At 42.4% G+C, this 23,604-nt stretch overlaps 1 protein-coding gene across 1 annotated transcript in view; it reads right to left on the bottom strand.

Annotated features, from left to right (window-relative positions):
* Positions 1-23,604, bottom strand: part of bmerb1 (bMERB domain containing 1) — a 25,501-nt gene extending 1,897 nt beyond the window's left edge. Inside the window, exons 1-5 of the mRNA XM_086210785.1 lie at positions 23,306-23,604; positions 18,188-18,308; positions 17,034-17,107; positions 6,338-6,452; positions 51-133 (exon numbers count right to left, since the gene is read on the bottom strand). Of these exons, the coding sequence (XP_086066911.1) occupies positions 51-133; positions 6,338-6,452; positions 17,034-17,107; positions 18,188-18,308; positions 23,306-23,393 (481 nt within the window). The 5' untranslated portion in view covers positions 23,394-23,604. The remainder of the gene's footprint in view (positions 1-50; positions 134-6,337; positions 6,453-17,033; positions 17,108-18,187; positions 18,309-23,305) is intronic.

The raw sequence follows: 23,604 nt of genomic DNA, 5'->3' as shown, positions 1-23,604 counted from the left end.
ACATGGACATTCAGCTGTTCCTTTGTGTGTGTTTACATGATGTTACTCACTTTGTTTGACCTTGAGCTTCTTTTCCAGAGGCATCAGCTTCAGTCTGAGGAACTCAGCCATCTCCTTGTCCTCTTCTTGCTCCCTGAGTTACAGCACAGACGTGTCAAACCATCAGTTTAAGACCAGAGCATTTAAATATACCAAGTACCCACAGTCACAGGCAAGTATACCATAGAGTAAGGGTGTAAGCTTTTTTCTGCTCTGGAGCCCAGCTTTGGTCTTTCTATAAACTATGGACCCCTGTTTGAGGGGATTTTGCTTGACGCGGACTCTTGACATTCAAAGATATTCTGGTTGACATTCAGACAACTTTTCATAAGCTTTACACACAAGAAATCTGATGGAGCATCACTGATCTGATGCTTAAAGTATCAGTTTATTGATTATACTTTTCAATTGTCTTTTCTATTGCTTATAGTAAATTTCTGTTAATCTGAGACCATTTTCCTACCCTTGATTATTCTCAAATATATGTGAATTTATCACACAAAACAGTGAGAAATGACCTGAAAATTAGCAAGTAGTTACAGAAAAGTTATAAGAGCATTAATAAAACAATTTGGAACTGTCAGTTTCATCAGTGTGGTCTGAGAGTATTAGAAAATTAGCCACATGATAATATATCAGCATTTACACTAGCAAAGGGCCAAGTGACAATGTGTTTGCATGGCTCTAAAGACTGTTGATCCAACTTGTGGACAAAAGATGGCACTTTGTTACGATTTTCACATGGTAAAATTAAAAAATATATACCATAAATTGTGATGCAATTAGAACAAACCAGAAAATCTGGGGCCACTGCATGAAAATGTTCTAAATTTTAAATAAAAGAACAAAGTAAATGTGTTATTACCATTTAAATTCACATCCTATAGTTTGAACAATGAGGTTTCAAATTTGCCTTCAAGTTTTGGTTTTATTAGATTAGATTTAATGTTGTTGTCATTTAGCAGAGTAGAGGTACAGAGCCTATGAAATGCAGTTGGCATCTAACCAGAAGTGCAAAAGAAGCATTAAATACCAAAGTGCAGGTTGATCACAGTATTTTGTGCAGTTATGTAGACAGTAGAGTTATAATTAGGTAAAAATAGGTTTTAGAGTCCACAGTTGACAGATAAGAAGTATAGAGGATTATGTACCGAGTATGGATTGACATTCTATATAAATATGTATATATGTATGTGTGTACATATGTATAAATATATAGACTTATACATGTATGTATATGTGTGTACATGTGTGTGTGTGTACGTATGTATGTGTACGTATGTGCATATGTGTGTGTACGTATGTGAGTACATATGTGAGTGTGTACGTATGTGTATATATGTGAGTGTGTACGTATGTGTATATATGTGTGTGTACGTATGTGTATATATGTGTGTGTACGTATGTGAGTATGTGTATGTATGTATGTATATGCATACAAACACATCCACACACATATACAGTATACACACATATACAGTATACACACATATACAGTATACACACACACACATATATATATGTGTATATATATACTACATATATATACATATATACACATATATACACATTTATATATATTATATATATGTATATTTATATATACTATGTGTATATATGTATATATATACTATGTGTATATGTGTATATATGTACTATGTGTATATGTGTATATATGTACTATGTGTATATATGTATATGTGTATATATGTATATATGTATATGTGTATATATGTATATGTATGTACAATGTGTGTATATGTATATGTATGTACAATGTGTGTATATGTATATATATGTACTATGTGTGTATGTGTATATATATGTACTATGTGTGTATGTGTATATATATGTACTATGTGTGTATATGTGTATATATATGTACGATGTGTGTATATGTGTATATATATGTACGATGTGTGTATATGTGTATATATATGTACGATGTGTGTATATGTGTATATATATGTACGATGTGTGTATATGTGTATATATATGTACGATGTGTGTATATGTGTATATATATATGTACGATGTGTGTATATGTGTATATATATATGTACGATGTGTGTATATGTGTATATATATGTACGATGTGTGTATATGTGTATATATATGTACGATGTGTGTATATGTGTATATATATGTACGATGTGTGTATATGTGTGTACGTATGTACGATGTGTGTATATGTGTGTACGTATGTACGATGTGTGTATATGTGTGTACGTATGTACGATGTGTGTATATGTGTGTACGTATGTACGATGTGTGTATATGTGTGTACGTATGTACGATGTGTGTATATGTGTGTACGTATGTACGATGTGTGTATATGTGTGTACGTATGTACGATGTGTGTATATGTGTGTACGTATGTACGATGTGTGTATATGTGTGTACGTATGTACGATGTGTGTATATGTGTGTACGTATGTACGATGTGTGTATATGTGTGTACGTATGTACGATGTGTGTATATGTGTGTACGTATGTACGATGTGTGTATATGTGTGTACGTATGTACGATGTGTGTACGTATGTACGATGTGTGTACGTATGTACGATGTGTGTACGTGTGTACGATGTGTGTACGTGTGTACGATGTGTGTACGTGTGTACGATGTGTGTACGTGTGTACGTACGTGTGTACGTATGTACGATGTGTACGTACGTGTGTACGTATGTACGATGTGTACGTACGTGTGTACGTATGTACGATGTGTACGTACGTGTGTACGTATGTACGATGTGTACGTACGTGTGTACGTATGTACGATGTGTACGTACGTGTGTACGTATGTACGATGTGTACGTACGTGTGTACGTATGTACGATGTGTACGTACGTGTGTACGTATGTACGATGTGTACGTACGTGTGTACGTATGTACGATGTGTACGTACGTGTGTACGTACGTGTGTACGATGTGTACGTACGTGTGTACGTACGTGTGTACGATGTGTACGTACGTGTGTACGTACGTGTGTACGATGTGTACGTACGTGTGTACGTACGTGTGTACGATGTGTACGTACGTGTGTACGTTGTGTACGATGTGTACGTACGTGTGTACGTTGTGTACGATGTGTACGTACGTGTGTACGATGTGTACGTACGTGTGTACGATGTGTACGTGTGTACGATGTGTACGTACACATGTGTACGTGTGTACGATGTGTACGTACGTGTGTACGTACGTGTGTACGTTGTGTACGATGTGTACGTACGTGTGTACGTTGTGTACGATGTGTACGTACGTGTGTACGATGTGTACGTACGTGTGTACGTTGTGTACGATGTGTACGTACGTGTGTACGTTGTGTACGATGTGTACGTACGTGTGTACGATGTGTACGTACGTGTGTACGATGTGTACGTGTGTACGTACGTGTGTACGTATGTGTACGTGTGTACGTACGTGTGTACGTATGTGTACGTGTGTACGATGTGTACGTACGTATGTGTACGTGTGTACGATGTGTACGTACGTATGTGTACGTGTGTACGATGTGTACGTACGTATGTGTACGTGTGTACGATGTGTACGTACGTGTGTACGATGTGTACGTACGTGTGTACGTTGTGTACGATGTGTACGTACGTGTGTACGATGTGTACGTACGTGTGTACGATGTGTACGTACGTGTGTACGATGTGTACGTACGTGTGTACGATGTGTACGTGTGTACGTACGTGTGTACGATGTGTACGTGTGTACGTACGTGTGTACGATGTGTACGTGTGTACGATGTGTACGTACGTGTGTACGATGTGTACGTACGTGTGTACGATGTGTACGTACGTGTGTACGATGTGTACGTACGTATGTGTACGATGTGTACGTACGTGTGTACGATGTGTACGTACGTGTGTACGATGTGTACGTACGTGTGTACGATGTGTACGTACGTATGTGTACGTGTGTACGATGTGTACGTACGTATGTGTACGTGTGTACGATGTGTACGTACGTATGTGTACGTGTGTACGATGTGTACGTACGTATGTGTACGTGTGTACGATGTGTACGTACGTATGTGTACGGTGTACGTACGTATGTGTACGTGTGTACGTACGTGTGTACGTATGTGTACGTGTGTACGATGTGTACGTACGTATGTGTACGTGTGTACGATGTGTACGTACGTATGTGTACGTGTGTACGATGTGTACGTACGTATGTGTACGTGTGTACGATGTGTACGTACGTATGTGTACGTGTGTACGATGTGTACGTACGTGTGTACGATGTGTACGTACGTGTGTACGTTGTGTACGATGTGTACGTACGTGTGTACGATGTGTACGTACGTGTGTACGATGTGTACGTACGTGTGTACGATGTGTACGTGTGTACGTACGTGTGTACGATGTGTACGTGTGTACGATGTGTACGTACGTATGTGTACGTGTGTACGATGTGTACGTACGTGTGTACGATGTGTACGTACGTGTGTACGATGTGTACGTACGTATGTGTACGATGTGTACGTACGTGTGTACGATGTGTACGTACGTGTGTACGATGTGTACGTACGTATGTGTACGTGTGTACGATGTGTACGTACGTATGTGTACGTGTGTACGATGTGTACGTACGTATGTGTACGTGTGTACGATGTGTACGTACGTATGTGTACGTGTGTACGATGTGTACGTACGTATGTGTACGGTGTACGTACGTATGTGTACGTGTGTACGATGTGTACGTACGTGTGTACGATATGTACGTACGTGTGTACGATGTGTACGTACGTATGTGTACGTACGTGTGTACGATGTGTACGTACGTATGTGTACGTACGTATGTGTACGTACGTGTGTACGTGTGTACGTGTGTGTGTGTGTACGTGTGTACGTGTGTGTATGTGTGTACGTGTGTGTGTGTGTACGTGTGTACGTGTGTACGTGTACGTGTGTACACGTGTATACGTGTGTGTGTTTACGTGTGTGTACGTGTGTATGTGTGTGTATATATATACTGTGTATGTGTGTGTATATATATACTGTGTATATGTGTGTATACTATATGTGTGTATATGTGTGTATACTATATGTGTGTATATGTGTGTATACTATATGTGTGTATATGTGTGTATACTATATGTGTGTATATGTGTATGTATACTATGTGTGTATATGTGTATATACTATATATGTGTGTGTGTGTGTGTGTGTATATGTCTATACTATATATATGTGTGTGTGTGTATATGTCTATACTATATATGTGTGTGTGTGTGTGTGTGTGTGTATATGTATATACTATATATATGTGTGTGTGTGTGTGTGTGTGTGTATGTTTATACTATACATATGTGTGTGTGTGTGTGGATGAGTTTGTATGTATATATGTATATGTCTCAAGGCACATTACAATGTCATCAAATTCACTCACACACACTCACGGTGAAGGCTCCCATACAAGGCACCAATGTACTCATCAGAGCAATTATGGGTTCAGTATCTTGCTCAAGGACACTTCCACATGGTCAAAGGGGGTGAGGATCGAACCAGTGACCCTTTGGTTGCTGGACTGCCACTCTACCTCCCACAAGGTACAATTTGCTTCCCATCACAATGTTGAATGTTGGCCATTGCAGGGCCAAAATATATAGACAGACAACCATTCACACTCACATTCACACCTACAGTCAATTTAGAGTATTAATCAGCCTCGTCCCCTCTTGATGTCTTTGGACTGTGGGAGGAAGCCGGAGTACCAGAGAGAACCCACACAGGAACAGGGAGAACATGCAGACTCTACTCAAAATGATCCCGTGCCCGAGCCCGGGACCTTCTTGCTGTGAGTCAACAGTGCTAACCACTGCACCACCGTGCATCCCAATATACAACAGTTAGATGATGTATCAGTGTGTCATCCAGATTCACTGTGATTGAAAGGAAGAGTGCACCATAACCGGATGTTCTTATCTGCTGCTCCTCACCATTGATTTCAAACAACCCTGTGACTTAACATCATTATATGTGTATCATGTAAATTGTCTCTGTGGGCTATCCCATGTGGCGGAGGAGGCATAAAACAACCACACACACACACACACTCTGAAAGTGAAAGCAATGGAGAGGGCACACAGTGCCATGGTGATAAAGTATCCTGTCCCTTGTCAGGCCCACATTTCCTCCACACGTTACTTTAATGAGCCTCCTTCTAGGTCTTTCTCAACCACCTTCTGTGTGTCAAACAAAGAGACAAACTGTGGTGTTGTGTCTAACAGTAAGTGGATAAGCAGAAATGAAATATGAATTGTGCCTGAATATAAAAGCTCTCTACCTTAATCTCTCCACCTCTGCATCATCTACCAAGAAGTCCCTCTTCTGCACCAGTTTATGGATCTTCAGGATCAGCTCTTCTTCTCGCTGCTTGTGTTTCTTGGTTTTTTCTTTTTCTGGGGGAGGACAAAAAAAGATATCAAAGCAGAGATCAGTCAGTTACTATTCCACAAAAGTGTAGTAGCAGTTTGTGTTTTGTTTGGGGTATTTGCATCCACATCCAGAAATCCATGAATCTGAGATCTCCTTGCTTTGCCTTACTTTCTAAACTACCCCATACACACATGAGAAGGCCAGCAGCATGCAAGGAGAATATGCTCAGACCCTTCCGAGTTAGGGAATGTCTAACATGGCTGGTCCCTGGGCGAGGAGGGACAGAGGCTTGAAAAATGACTGTAAACATCAGCTATTTCTCCTGTCTTGAAATAAAGTCAAGCTATGCAGCTATGTTGTACCACCCCACCCTCTAAGCCTACCCCCGGGGAAGACAATTGGTGGGGCACATGCTCTAATGCATAAATCCCAATGTCAGTGGAGCAGGCCACATGACTCTCATTGTCTCATTGTGCTGCTGAGGAGTCATAGGCTGCCAGGAACCCCAGCAACTGAGGCCCCACAGGATCATGGAAAAGCCAACAAGAGTCAGTTGTTGTGTGAATGTGCAGTGTGACTGACCAATAATCCCAAATGGAGATGGGGCAGACAAAATAATACGAATTGTTTACAATCCATCCATTTTCTTCCTCTTATCCTGTTAAGGGTCGCGGGGGGGCTGGAGCCTATCCCAGCAGCTTTTGGGCGTGAGGCCAGGTTCACCCTGGACAGGTTGCCAGTCCATCACAGGCCAACATATAAAGACAGACAACCATTCACATTCACAATCACACCTACGGTCCATTTAGAGTATCCAATTAACCTAGTCCCCATTTGCATGTCTTTGGATTATTGGAGGACCCAGAGTACCCGGAGAGAACTTCTTGCTGTGAGGCAACAGTGCTAACCACTGCACCGCTGCGCCACTCTTGTTTACAATCTGGACCAGCAAACTATTAAGAACAGTGAGACTGTGTAGAGTGCAGGGAAGGCAGAGGCTGGCCCACCACTTAAATCCTGAATGATATATGTCCAAAACCCATAGATGACTTGTTATGAAATAATCAGTGATCCCTTCTGGGTAATCACTCCACCTTTGGTGATCGCTTGGCTTGTTCCTCGTGCCCCCATGACATTCACAGTTGTGGTTTCAGATGAAATGTCTAAACTGCTCCTGAATGGACAGCCATGACATTTCACTGACATTTGCCCACTTGCCCAGCTTGGGTTTGTCTTGGTTTTCTGTCTTTGGGAAATATATATATATAAAACTGTATAATCACAATCTTATTTTAACTGTAAAACTTTGTCCCAAAATGTAATGGTCACAAAAACAAATAAAGGATTTTCCGACTTTATTCCTTGCAGTGTGAGAGAGAGAGGGATATAACAGCAGACAGTGATGTCTTCAAAAATGTTGAAGAATATCTTAGGAATTCAAGAGAGGGTTTTGAACCAGGGGTACATCTTTAATATTAACGTTATTGCACAATCTAACACAATAGGAAGGGCAAAACATGTTTTATTGTCGGTAAAATACATTTTGATAAAAATGCACTAGTCACACCAAAACTTTTGTCTTTGTCAAATTTCTAAAATTCAATTGACAAAACAAAAGTCCAGCTGTCAATCAAATCGAGATTGGCCAACAGAGCAATCACTGTCTTACGTTTTCATTTTTGCCTACGAGCCCATTTAAACAGTACGCAAAACCATTTGATTGCACCGTGAAGTCACCTCTTTCAATCTCAGGCTGCATTACAGTTATATTAAAAAATGCATTCCCTACACTCATCGTCATCATTTCTGATTAAATCTTTTTTTTCCCAGCTGTTCTGCAGTGGTTTACCAAAACTGAGTGAGCCACAGTTGAGAAACCCTCAGTGTGTGTGTGTGTGTGTGTGTGTGTGTGTGTGTGTGTGTGTTCAGAATTAGGGAGAGAGGGGGCTGACTTCAAGATAGGGCAGAAATATGCACATCCTCCATCAACAACCAGACATTTATACGAGCGCAGCTCAAGGATGCCTAATGCAGAAAGCTACACTGTCTTTGCAACTGCTCAACACAGGAAATTCAGCTGCCCATCTTCACCACTAATAGCATGAGACACAGAATGCATACAGTATGACATGCAAACCTTTATAATTAATGAAGGATGTTCTTGTGTTATATTTTGTTATGTCTTACCATTTTATTACTACAAAAACTGAGTGTCATTTGACTCAAAGCCTTGTTGTCGTCCTTGTCTTAATCCTGGTTACGGCCTTGAATTTATCCAAAATCACCGCAACGGTCACCAAAAATCTTGCGATTATTCAATTTTTTTTTCACATTGTTTACATGTTCATGTTGCATTTTTCTGATGCTAGAAGACATATCTTAAAAAAAACTAAGCTCAAATTGCATTTCTGAGTATTACTGCATTCAAATCACTGTGAATCATTGGCAGACCCTAAAAGGCAGTCTGCCTGAGCCTGCCTTTCCCACATCACATAGCCACTGGGTGGGCCACAAGCTCCTGCCTGGCTCTTACAGCTCACACTCTGAGGACTAGAGAAGACGATGGTGGATCAACACGTCTGTGCTGTAGTGGGTTGCAATGCTAAGAAGAATGATAATGACATTAGCTTTCATAATTTACTGAAACATTCGCTCTGAGAGAGCAATGGATAAGGTTTCTTGGTCATAGCAACATTATGAACCATACACTGGTTTGCAGTTAACACTTCACAGAAGACTGTTTCACCAATTGGCAGCAGAAAAAAATAGGCTTCGCCAGCAAGTTAAATTTGAAGCCGGATGCTGTGCCAGTAAGACCTAGAGACCTAATCTGAACCAAGTGACCCACCATCGGAGGAGCCCCGCCTCCCAAGGTTGCCCAGTACAGCCGGCGTTTTTGGCAGATGGTTCCTCTGGCACAAAGGGTTCGCCTCTATAGGCTGGGAAGGATCTTCTTGATCACTGACCACCCAAGAACGAGACCGTGACCAAGGCGTCCTCTGTGCCCCATCGGTCTTGCCACGGAGCCCACTGCCCCATCCGGACCCATCTCCGCTACAGAGTTCAAATCTTGAACTGTCCAGCAAACAGAAGTTTCTCCAGACCTGTATGTGGGGTATCCCCCTGCTGAGTTGTGCGAGGGGGGGCACTGACCAACGCTGTCTCCGCCCACAACACAGTTCCGCATTGCTAATGAGACACTGGCGATCTACAGAAGCATAGTCCTGGTAAATGGTACAGGTTTTGTGATTTAGGCTAAAAACTGCTGGGTTGGATGGTATTAGTCTACGTTATTGAGGCAGCTCTCTGTTGCCAGGTGGTTAAAACATACTGTGATTGACAGATCACTAGCTGTTGTTTCCAAACAGCTGCTGAGTGTCCATGCATCCTTGAACATGACACCCCCCCCCCCCCCCCACACACACACACACACAAACACGCATACAAAAATACTTTGTGGAGGTGTGTTTTCCTCAAGGTCCTCTTTATGCCAGGTCCTCTTTATGCAGTGCTGATTGAGTGTGTGCTACTGTGTGAGTGAACCGTATCACCACGATGCGATCAATACAGACGGGGGAGTTAAACCGACATTTTTGGTTGGTTCTCTCTGCATTTGCTCCACAAACTAAAATAATATAGACAGTAACAATGATTCTTTTCAGAAATTCCTTTTGGATACCTCACCTGGCAAAATACCTTCAGCTTACCCTCACTGAGATGCATGTGTGTGTTTGTGTGTGTCCGATTATCTCTCGCTCGTACCTCTACCACATCCTTGAGACATACCGTCAATCCTGTGCGGTTTTGTCAAACAGCACTTCAGATAAATCAAAGTGACCCCTGCTGAGGTTAAATAAGCTTCAGCAGAAGCAAAAACTCTGTTTTTTATGACTACATGGCCAGTTTTACACAACGAGCATTCAGTCTGAGACACCTTTTGCCTCCAAGCATTACATCTAGTTTTCTTGAGGTCTTTTTTCAAGACAAAGTAATTACATGTGTATATGTTTATATGTGTATTTGTTTGTATACATATATGTATATACACATATATACATACATGTATATGTGTATGCATGTATAGATGTATGTGTATATATGTTTATATACATACAGAGTATGTAGGTATACATATACGCACAGTATGTATATATGTATAATATGTGTATATATAAACATACATGGGTGGCATGGCTCAGGGGTAGAGTGGCCGTCTAGCAACCAAAGGGTCACTGGTTCGATCCTCGACCCCGGTGACCATGTGGAAGTGTCTTTGAGCAAGATACTGAACCCATAATTGCTCCTGATGAGTAGGTTGGCGCCTTGCATGGTAGCCTCCACCATCAGTGGGTGAATGGATGAATGAGATGACACTGTAAAGCGCTTTGAGTGCTGCTAAGGTAAAAAAGCACTTTATAAAATTGAGTCCATTTACATGTGCAGTACATCAGCACATGTATATATACACACAGTATGTGTATATATGTACACACAATGTATATAATTTATATAAATATATGTTATATATATCATATATAATATATAAAAAAAGAAAGAAAGAAAAGTATCACACACAACACGAATGCACAATGGCTAGTGGACCTGAGAACTGACCACCGAAACCTCCCAGAACAAAAACCAGTGACCATGTTAATGGCAGACATCCAAGACAGAGTGTCAAAGATGAAGAGCTGGACAGCACTGTGCCCTGATATGATCCACAAATACTGGCTGATGAAGCCAACTGCACTCCATGAATGCCTTACAGCGCTGATGAACCAGCTGCTAAGGGATGGACATTCAGGACATTCCTGATCATGAAGGACCCCCAGAGGGGACCCATGTCATCCAACTACTGACCAATAACCTGCCTCTCCACAACATGGACGCTCCTGTCAGGTATCATAGCGGCTAAGATTAGTAAGCACATGGGTCAATACATGAACGGGCTCAGAAAGGAATTGGCACTGACACCCAAGGAGCCAAACACCAGCTAGTGGTTGACAGAGCAGTCGCCCGAGACTGTAAGAGCAGACAGACCAGCCTGTGCATTGCCTGGATTGATCACAAGAAAGCCTGTACAACTGTACAATATCAACAGTACACTGAGGGCCTTCATCAGAAACTTGATGGGGATGTGGAAAACGACCCCAGAGGTCAACTTAAAGCCAATAGCCCAAGTTAACATAAAGTGTGGCATATACCTAGGAGATGCACCGTCACCACTTTTGTGACTTTGTCACTTTAAGAACAAGGTCCGAGCCATCAACATGTACAGACTGCCAGTCATCAGATACCCTGAAGGGATCACAAGCTGGCCGAAGGAGGACATATGAGCCACAGACATCAAGACCAGAAAGCTCCTCCTCACGCACTGAGGGTTTCACCCTAAGTTACGCATCCCGAGGCTGTACGCTAAGCAGAAAGAGGGAGGACAAGGACTAGTGAGCATCAGAGCCACTATTCAGGAAGAAACATCAAAAATCCAAGAGTACATAAAGAAGACGGCCCCTCAGGACAAGCTGCTCAGTGAAAGCCTCATACAGCTGAAACCCAATTAGAATGAGGACAGAGAGGAGCAGATGTGGACAAACAAGCCCCTACATGGCGTGTACAACCACCAGATTGAGGAAATGGCTGATATCAAGAAGACGTACCAATGGCTGGAACATGCTGGAGTGAAAGACAGCACAGAGACACTCATCATGGCAGCACAAGAGCAGGCCCTAAACACAAGAGCCACAGAGGCCAAGGTCTACCACACCAAATCAGACCCAAAGTGCAGGCTTTGTAAGGATGCTCCTGACACAGTCCAACACATAGTAGTGCGGTGTAAGATGGTAGCCGTAAAAGCATACATAGAGAGTCACAACCAAATTCAAATGGGACATACCACCAAAAATGGTTGAGAACAATGGGGTTAAGGTGCTGTGGGACTTCAGCTTCCAGACTGACAAAAAGCAACTGGCAAACCAACCAGGCAGTGGTGATAGATGTGGCGATACCAGCCGACGCCGACGCCAACATCAGGAAGAAGGAACACAGGTTTAGAAGTACCAGGAGTTAAAAGAACAGTTAGAATGGATGTGGAGGTCAAGGCTGACACAGTCCCTGTGGTAGTAGGAGCATTCAGGGCGGAGACCCCCAAACTGGGAGAGTGGCTCCAGTAGATTCAAGGACCAAGGTTCAAGGTTCAAGGTTTCTTTATTTGTACCCGAGGGTAAATTTGTTTTACACAACTCAACTCAAAGCCTGATACAACTATCACAAGCGGTCACAATTATTACAGATTGAAAGTAATAATGGTACACTTCAGAAATTTAACAACAGCACATATACATTTGTTGTGTATGTACGCTAAACTTGAGCAGTCCGTTGACCAAATGGAGGCAAGTCAGAGTGAGGCGTCGCAGCAGGGCCGCGCCACCAAGCCCGGGCGGGGCAGGCTGCAGCCAACAGGCGCTGCCACCCCAAGGGAGGTGGAGAGGGCAGAGGCGGGGGGGGTCAGGAACACACGGGGAGGGGGGGAGGATAGTACGTGCCATTTACGTCACCAAGGCAGAAGGAGTTCTCCTGGAGGATAAACAGTGGGGCAGATGACCTTCCGTAGCCGATAAGGAAGCTGTGTTTGGGTTAGGGCAGAGGAGCACACATTCCAATCCGTCTTCTCTTTCAGTGCAATCCAAATTGTAAGTTCAAAATTTTTCTGGTCTTCAACATCACTCTCCTCTTCGCAAAGCGGCCAACTGCTCCGAGATGGTTTCCATCCTGCGTTTCAGTTCAAGAGTCTGTTGTTGCCCCGCTTTGCCAGCCTCAATAATTGCGTTGTAAATGACGGTCAGTTGTGGAGATCCAGATCTGGTGGCAGCTGTCGTCTTGCCAATTTTGCGGTATGTGAGGGCACCTCCAAGTCCGAGGAGGAGAAGCCCCACAACCATGAACCCAAATAAGTAGAGGTCCTCAATGTCCTCCACGGAGAGAGATGTCAAGCACGCGATACGCCATCTCCCCCAGGAATCGAGAACGTAGCCCGCAGGGTCGGTTCCATGCGGACAGGCAGGTTCCTCCGATCCTGATTTCCTTGTCGAAAATATGGTGTCAGTAGCGTTGAACCACCAGCTGATCAATTCCATGATTAGTTTTAGGTAGAGAGCTCACAGCTGCGTTGGATAGGAGTTGAGAGAAAGAATGATACTCAGACAGAAAAGAAGAGGAGGAGAGAGGAGGAGGAGAGAGGAGGAGTGCGACTGCTCTCGCCGAGTCCCAACCCAGAACCAACACCTGATCCCTCAGTCCAGAAGAGCGCAGTCCAAGGAACAGTTAAGATACTGTGTAGAACCCAGGTCCCAGGCCGAGGACCCCAAAGGACCTGAGCTACAGGATGACATACAACCACCCTACCAGGGTGCATATATACTGTATATATATATATATATATATATATATATATATATATATATATATATATATATATATATATATATATATATATATATATATACACACAGTATATACACACACACATATATACACACATATATACACACACACACACACACATATATATATATATATATATATATATATATATATATATATATATATATATATATATATATATGCGTGTGTGTGTGTGTGTGTAAAATAACTTTACTTTGACTGTTTTTACTTTACTTTTTACTTTGGTACAAACAGGGTCCTACAGGGTATTGGTTCACTAACATGCCAACTTTTGCTCCCCTTATGAGTTTGTGTGTCTGTATTTAGTAAGCAAAAACACAGATAAGAGGGCCTTTAAAATGAATGAATGAATGAATGAATGAATACTTTATTTCAAACATGTGAACAATACATTACTCTTGAAGCACTAATTGATTAAAACCTTTGTATGTTTGAAAAGGAATAGGATGAAGCTTTAGCTTATAAATCCCCACCCCTTCTCCACTTAGTACCTTGTACTATAGGTTATCATACTTCCTGTGTATGTATGTAAAATGTATCAGATGTATTAAAAATGTTGATTTTTCAAAAAAGGGAACAGTAAAGTCCTCAACCATCAGGCACCTTCATACTTGACAGAGCTCATAGTCCCCTATTATCCTGTTAGAACCTTTCGCTCCCAGGATGCAGGGTTGCTGGTGGTTCCTAGAGTTTCTAAAAGTAGAGCCAGAGGCCAGAGCCTTCAGCTATCAGGCTCCCCTCCTGTGGAACCGTCTCCCAGTTCCAGTCCAGGATGCAGACACACTCTCGACCTTTAAGAGCAGACTTAAGACCTTCCTTTTTGATCAGGCTTATAGTTGGGCTGCTTAGGCTGGCCCTTAGATATGCTGCTATAGGCTTAGACTGCTGGGGGATCTCCCATGGTGCACTGGGCTTCTCTCTACTCCTCTCTGTCCTCCTATATTTGTCATACATAAATCATACTCATACGTATTACTAACTCGTCTTCTTCTCCAGAGCCTTCAGGCTCCCCTCATCCCAGATCCTGGGTGCTGCTGGAGGAGGCTGCAGACCTGAAGAGGCTCAAGCTGCCACCCATAGCTCCACCTGCTTACGTCCCTGTCTGTCCATCAGTCTCTTCCTTTCTCTCTCTCTTTATCTCTTTCCCACTCTTTCTTTCTGTATATCTGTCTTCCTCCATTATCTGTCTTTGTCTCTGCCCCGCTCTCCTGCTCTCTTTTCCCCCAACAGTCAAAGCAGAAGGCCGTCCCCATTGAGCCTGGGTCTGCTCGACATTCCTGCCTGTTAAAAGGAAGGTTTTGGTCTCTGCTGTTGCAGGATGTGCTTGCTGATGGAGAATTGTTGGGTGTAAATTCATTGAAGGACTGTAGTACTAGACCTGCTCTACCTGTAAAGTGTCATGAGATAACTTTTGTTGTGATTTGGCACTATATAAATAAAATTGACTTGACTTGACTTGACTAAAGTGCAAGATTTTTAATTGTAATTAGGTATTTTTTTCATGATGGTATTAATGCATATATTTAAGTAAAGGATTTGAATACTTTTTCCATCACAACAGGTCAATGATGAGTGTTTCAGTGATTCTCTGTGGCTCAGTAAATATTTTTTTTTATGTATGGCAGCCTGCCACATTAAAGCACTGGCACCACAACATGATTTTCTATTTTTGGAGATGTACACCTTTCTCAGTCTGTCTAGAAGGTAATTCTTATTTACATAATTTGTGCGAAGGCAGCACGGTGGTGAAGTGGTTAGCACTGTGGCCTCACAGCAAGAAGGTTCCGGGTTCAAGTCCTGGCTTGGGCATGGGATCTTTCTGTGTGGACTTCGCATGTTCTCCCCCATGCCTGCGTGGGTTCTTTCCAGGTACTCTGGCTTCGTCCCCCCGTCGAAAGACGTGCAATTGGGGACTAGGCTAATTGGATACTTTAAATTGACCGTAGGTGTGAATTGTTGTTTGTCTCTATGTGTTGGCCCTGCAATGGACTGGTGACCTGTCCAGGGTGAACCCCGCCTCTCGCCTGTAGCTGCTGGGATAGGCTCCAGCCCCCCCCCCCCCCCCCCGCTATCCTTTAACACGAATAAGCGGAAGACGATGGATGGATGGACAGCTTGTGTGAGATTTGTGTCCGTTGTTTCTACTAAAATAATCAAACACACACAATCTTTTGCGGGTCTGGGGTTCCCTTCTAGACACGACCCTCTCTGTCTTTCTGGCAAACTAATGACAGCAGACTGTGAACAGCACGATGTAACACTCTGCAGTGTTTCACACACAGAGACTTTATTTGTGCGGACACTCAAGCATAGCTTGTGACCAATTTTGGCATTTTAATTTTTTTAAATCAGTCCAACAGGATGACAGCATCCGCGATTGATTAGTGATCAGTCTGCCCTCCTCTCCTCCCTCACCTGTTCGCTCTGCTCTGAGAATGTCTGACAGTTTCTGACAGAGAAACGCACTCTCCTGTTTATGTAAAGGCCTCCTGATAAAGTTTTTTTAATCTTATAAGCACATCTGGTTGGTGTCATTCACCATCATGCCAGTTTTGACTGTTTCAATAAACTCTGTCATTATCAACAAATCTCCCCCACATACAGCCTTCTGATGTGAAAACTGAATTGAATTTATGCATAAAAAAGAAAATAAACACGAGTTGGGTTTTGGGATAACTTTATAAACATCCTGCTGATAAAGAAAGTCCAAAACATCCAGACAAAGACAGGGTAAGAGAAAAGGAATGACCTGTGTGTGTGTGTGTGTGTGTGTGTGTGTGTGTGTGTGTGTGTGTGTGTGTGTGTGTGTGTGTGTGCTGCATGTGCATGTATGGAGGAGCTGCATTGACACAGACAGGAGAGACGCTACAGCTGTGTGATAATAAATTATATCAAAACTTAAACTTAAGCTTATCAATAGTTTGGTCTTAAATAATTCAGCTGTTTAATATCAAATTTCAGAGCCCCCCCCCCCCCAAAAAAAACAAGGTACAGTTCAGATTTAAATGAGGCCTCAAGGCAAAAAAATGTCACAAAGAATTTTAGTAAATCAATTACTCAAATTAATTGAGGAATCATTTCAGCCCTAGTGAGAGTGTGTGTGTGTGAATGTGTGTGTGTGTGTGTGTGTGTTTAAACTGTACCTGGTACTGCCACAATCTGTCTCAGCTCCTGCTTTAAACTCATGATGTCTTTGCAGAGCTGAATATCATCCATCCTGAAAAAAGAAAAAGATATAACTGGTTTCCATCAGAATAAAGAACAAGAGATGTAATTGGATGATGGAACGCAATGACAGTTACACTGTAAAGTCATAGCTTAAATATCAGTGAAAAGGATTTGTAGCATTAAAAATCCCAACTAGGCTTGGTTTAAACCAGGGGTCAGCAACCTTAAACACTCAAGGAGCCATTTGGACCTGGTGACCATAGGAAAGAAAATATCGGGAGCCACAAAACTCTTTTGACATCTCAAATGAAGATAACCCCATATATATCGTTTTTGTTAGCCTTATGAAATATATGAACTGAAATGGAGAAAATAAAATTCTATTTCTACATGCAACAAAAACATTTCTCTGGAAACTTTTCTTTTCTTGGATTTGTCCATGATTGGGCTACCGGGGATCAAAAAGTTCAATAAACTGCATGTGTGCGGGTGCTGCACATCCACAAATGTAACAAGTATTTTGAGCTCCAAGAAATTGAAAGCATTTTATTTTGATGCCCCAAGATCACCATATATATATATATATATATGAGAAATCCACATATGGAAGTTTGCTAGGTTTGGTAGGGTGTAGACTGCCTGTACCAGGAACTGGATGCGATGGAATTTTGCCTGCATGATGTTTAACAAGGTCAACCTTTGGTGCAATGTACTCTTTATCCACATTCAGTGTTGTCACATATATAGTCCTTGAAAACTACTCTTGTAATTAGGGTGGCAACATTTTATAAGGAGGAAATAGAGGAAATAGATACGCTAATCTATACCTGTAATGTTGTAAGCATGTTCAGCCAAGAACAATCAATGCGCAAATGGGCAGCTTCACTGGATAATGAATAGCTTACTTCTCTCACAAGAGAAAAACACTCGACAGCCTTTGGAGTTCACTGTGAGTGACAGCAGTGTCATGGCAACAAAGTAAAGCTTTATTTATTTTTTATTTAACTTATATATTTATCAACCATTCAAGGCACTGGCACTGGGAAGTTACTTGATTCATAAAATCTGTCATATACTCCTATTACATACGTTACAAAAACACAGAAACACAGACAATTTTGCCACTCACATGAAGCGCAGTTCAGATTCCCGGCGAACCAAGACCTCTCGCAGGCGCTGGATGCGTGCCATCTCTACTTCAATCTCCTCTGGAGACATGGTGCTCTCTGCCATGGACACATCTGAGTGACCTGAGAGACAAGATGGATTAGGATGGATGAGCAGATATCAGATAGAATCCTTTCAAGCAGAGACAAAATGTCTATCAGCATTAGATATACATTTCAAAGGGAAAACATCCCTACATTTGAGATAATTTGAGATTCAATGTTTCTGTCTAAATTGAAAATTATCACTTTGCAAGAAACATCTCCTGGATGCACTGGGATGCATCATTGGTGATATAACCTGGGGTCATTGCATGTTGCAGGTCGTCTAACATCAGACACTCCTGGATGTCTAGGTGACCAGGCCAACTTGTAGCGTTCTCTTTGGCTTTGCTTGCAGATTGAATGACCTTCTTCTTGGCTGCTCCTAATGTATATCCCCTAACCGGGTGAAGAGTTTGGAAAGTGAGCATCCTCGAAACTCTGTCTCTGTGCTTCTCCACCAGTTCCTGGTACTTAGTGGATTTCCTCTCATTGGCTTCTTCAATACGCTCTTCCCAGGGCACTGTAAGTTTCTTACATAATTGGGTATTCTCAGATGTGATGATAAAGTCTGTCAAGAGTGATGTTGTAACAATGTGCTGTGGGACCTGTGCTTTCCTTGGTCAGCATGCAGCTTGCAGTCAGAGTCTCTGTGAAGGTGGGCCAGTTGTTGTCTTTGCCTGTGCCAGGGGTTTCTCACCAGCTTTGATGAAGGTGACTGCCTTCTTTGGGGCATGATGGTTTTTGCTGGTGATAATGGTTGAGGCTAAACTCTATGCTACTGCCTGTAGGATCTGGTCATGTTGCCAAAGGGAGCTGCCATCTGCAAGAGCCTTTGGACAGCTATGAAGTGAGATGTTCTAGAGAGCCTCCTCCAGAGTGTAGCTGGCAGGAAGGAGTCCCACCCTTAACACATACATGGAAGTTTTCTAGGTTTGGCAGGGCGTGGACTGTCTGTTCTAGGAACTGGATGCGACAGATGTTTGCCTGCATGATGTTCAACAAGGTTACCCTTTGGTGCAGTATACTCTCCCACCTATTCCATGCCACTGCTGCTGAAGCATTACTGCCCTGCTGACTTGCTCTTCCTCCACGCCTGCTTGAACCTCTTCCTGGGAGAGATGGAGTAACTTTCCCTAGGCATTACTATCATGGGCCTTTGGGAAGTTGCCCAAGCCCATTATTCTATTCGCAAAGCAGCCCACAAGAGACCTCTTGCCTGAGGCATGACTCTGCCACCTCCATTTCCTTCCTGTCCTAACCATGACACAGGCTGAAGAGAGTCCCTGTACAGTCGGGCTTCTCTTGTGCAAGCCACCATGGACTCTTTGGCTGAAGGGTGTTGCTTGTCCCATGCAGTGCTGCTCTGGTAAGGTTGTGTGGAAGGCCCAGCCACTTCCAGAAAAAGCTGTCGATCTTCCATTTCAAGGGACTCAACCGCAGCAATATCCCAGAACAAGATCGAGTAACCATCTCAACAGCAGACATTCAAGACAGAGTGTTAGGTATGAAGAAATGGACAGCACCAGACCCTGATGTAATCCACACCTACTGGCTGAAGAAACTAACTGCATTCCATGAATGCCTGGGCGCACAAATAAACCAGCCGATGATGTCTGGGACTCATCCATAATGGTTAACCCATAGGTAGACAGTACTGACCATGAAGTACCCCAGAAGGGTGGGATCCCAATACCAGTAACCTGCCTCTGCCTAACATGGAAGTTCCAGTCAGGCATCATGAATAGGCCCTTGCCCCAATACATGAAGGGGGGCCAGACAGGAATTGGTAGCAAAAACAGGGGAGCCAAACACCAGCTACTGATCAATAGAGCAGTGGCCCAAGACTGTGAGACCAGACAGACCAACCTGTGCACCACCTGCATTCACTACAAGACTCAATGCCACACACATCAAAACAGAAGTGCTTGTAAAGGTACAACATTCATAAATAGGACACTATGAGCCTTCATAAAGAGCCCAATGGGTCTATGAAAACAACTCAAAGCCAAATGCACAAGTTAAGTGCCATATCAAGGTGATGTTCTATCCATGCTGTGTGATGTTACTCTGCATCGGCCTTAACCCCTCAGCTAGATCATCAGTAATAGTGGCTACAGTTACCAAGTCCACCACAGGACTGGTGAGCACCAGAGTCACTGTCTATATATACACACATACATACATACATACATATATATATATATATATATATATATATATATATATATATATATATATATATATATATGTGTGTGTGTGTGTGTGTGTGTGTGTGTGTGTGTGTGTGTATACATATACATATATATTTATACAAATATATATACACAAACACACATATATATGTTATATATATATATATGTATATACAGTATATATATATATATGAGTTTTTAGTGTGAAACAGGCTTATTAGGGTCTTTGATGTAATTTATTATGCATTCCTTGTCCTACTATACCTATTTCTCTAAACAGAAATCATTAAAAAAAGAACTAAGATGAAATGTAATAGTGTAGTGTAGTCAGTAGCAAACTAGATTTACAAAGTGGGCAGCACAGCGGTGCAGTGGTTGGCACTGTCGCCTCACAGGAAGAAGGTTCCAGCTCTGGCACGGGATCTTTCTGTGTGGAGTTCGAAAGAAAATGGATGGATGGATGGATGGTTTACAAAGTGAACAATGAGAGCGAGCTCCCTAAGTTCTCTTTTGTTGTTGTTTTTTGTAAAAGAATACAAGATAGGATATGATGTTCTCTTCACACTGCTCAGCCACATGCTTATACACCTACTGAATGTTGTAATGGTGTACTGTATGTGGACAACTAATCTCATTTGATGACAGAGATCTCACCGTTAGGTTGCAGTTGGGGGGAAGGTTTCGCTGATGGATCAGCAAAGAGACACAAAATTGCAGAAAAACACCGGTGACAATGGCAAAAGAAGTAGAATTGGATGTTAACACTGTTATTGCTGAGCTGAGAAAAATGAACCGGCTCAGTAAAAAGATACAGAATTCTCATCACTGGTGAAATGAACACGAAAACAGCCAATGTGTGGTATTACAAACTTCCCTTATCTTCTTTTGTCCACAATATGAATAATTTACAGAGCAAGCAAGTGTACCACCGGGAGACAAGCTGATAGTGATACCTCCTGTCAGTGTCTGCACTAATAAACTGCAGAAATGCATCCCATTAAATGCTCAAACTTTGAGTGACTCATTGATGCACCCAATGATTATTTTTTTAAATCCTGAAGTGTAAAAAGTGACACGTTGAGGACGGGATCAGCTTTTTGATAGCAACACAAGCTGCAGTCTGCATTCGTGGTACTTTGATGTTCGCTGGGGATGAAGCTGACTCACCACAGTAGACAGACGCATGCACAGGAGACCTTCTTTTTTCCTTGCCATTATCAATCATCACATAAATATGACTTCTGGCAATTATTGCCACATCAAAGTTTGCAGTGTGATCTGCAGCATTGTACACAACACGACAGGAGCCCTTCTGTCAGTCATAGCCGCATTCTCACCATCAATAAGCTGCATTAAAGGGCCATTAAAAGTGCTGTTTTGACATCATCTGCTGCTTAGAGTCAATATTAAAATCATGGCAGGGGATGCTGAAAAGCGTAAACTCTTCCTAATTAAAAGCTGCTTGGTCATCAGGGGCAGCTGAGGTGAACACCAACGTTTCAGGACATCACAGGCAACATCCTTGGCGGATATAAACATGTCTCCTCACCCACAGGATGAATCATCCTGGATGACACTGGTGACTGCCTCATCAATGCTCTCCAAGATTATCCTGGAGAGCTGCGGCCACACAGGGCTCAGCAACATCTGTATGACACCCAACGCTGATGACACATCCTGCAGTCCCACTGTATTCACACACTGACTTTGGACCACACCCCCACCACCCTCCAACAGAAAACAATAATGAACACAAATAATCTTCAATGTTTGTCTTTATTTTAAGAGAAGAGCCTGGGGAGGCTTTGCTCTGATTTACCTATGTCTGGATTTCTCTGTGTGTATGTGTGTGTGTGTGTGTGTGTGTGTGTGTGTGTGTGTGTGTGTGTGTGTGTGTGTGTGTGTGTGTTGGCAGACAGAAAGCAAGCAATGGCTGGATCTAAAAATATCCTATCTGCATTTTTTTTTTGCCTTCATTGACTTAACCTAGAAGTTTCCTCACACCCTGCTCCCTGGTATGAATTATCCTCAGTGGAGCACAGCTGAAAGAACATCAACACTAACATGATTTATCAGCCTCAGGAACAAAATGATACGATACTGAATACAATAATCCAATGACCCTGCTGCCCTGCTCTGTTTTAGCGGTGTCTTTGCAGCTTTGTGGCTGTTTTTTGAGGCTTTGTGTTCGTGAAACAATATCAAGTCCATCAATTGAGCAATTGTTCATGAAGCAAAAATGAAACTCTTTGCAATGCAATTTTAAGGCGTCACACAAAGCTCTGACATATGTTTCTATATTTTCCTATTTTAGAGACAAAATCAATAGTTGGTTTATAAAAATATTAGCCCTTCTATGGAAAAAAATGATAGAAAGATGTATATAACCCGCTGATTATGTTTATGGCTGAAAACATGTGAAAGATAAGTGCTTTATAACCATTTTAATGTATGTGTAGTTTTATTACATGTCAATAGACATGATCACATCATCAATTTAAAAGTCATCTCTAAATGCCCCTCCAAATTATCAAATTACATTGGATTAGATTAGATTAGATTCTCCTAAATTGAATCAAGCATTGCTTGCTTTGCAGTTAATGGGGAATATTCCGTGGCACCAATTCATTCGCTAACCGCGGAAAGCCTGTAATGTGCATGCGGGGAAATTAAAAGGCCTTTTGGCACCGAGGCAGCGCCGTAAATCTACCAACCTTTATGAGTCACACGCATTTCTACGCGCTCTGCTTGCGGCGTTCTCCAGGAAACGTACGACACAACAACAATGAGCTGCCCCCACACGACAAGGATGCAAATCGGCATATTTCCCTGCGTGACGCTCACCTTTATCCGTTGTCCACGCTGTTTCCGACACGGCTCCGTAGCTCCGGAGCGCGCGCTCGGTGTCCGAAAAGGATTTCTTGAGCTCCATATCCGCGGGTAAAAAAAAAAAAAAATCAAACTCGTGCTATTGCTCTTGTTTTTTTTTTCCTGATTCTGCTTAATCGATACGGCTCCTGTGTGTGCGTCCCTCCCGTGAAAGAAGTTTCACCCGGTGATAAGGCTCCTGCGTCCCGACACGTTGAGCATTTTTATTCAGGGCTTTCAAGTCCTTCGATGTGTGGATGGCGAAGATGCAGGGC

Source organism: Aulostomus chinensis, chromosome 8, assembly GCF_037954235.1.
Source record: "Aulostomus chinensis isolate RoL2024-O1b breed Wild chromosome 8, RoL_Achi_v1.0, whole genome shotgun sequence".
Lineage (NCBI taxonomy): Eukaryota > Metazoa > Chordata > Actinopteri > Syngnathiformes > Aulostomidae > Aulostomus > Aulostomus chinensis.
The sequence above is the reverse complement of the archived record's forward strand: the minus strand, read 5'-3'. Positions and strand labels throughout refer to the sequence as shown.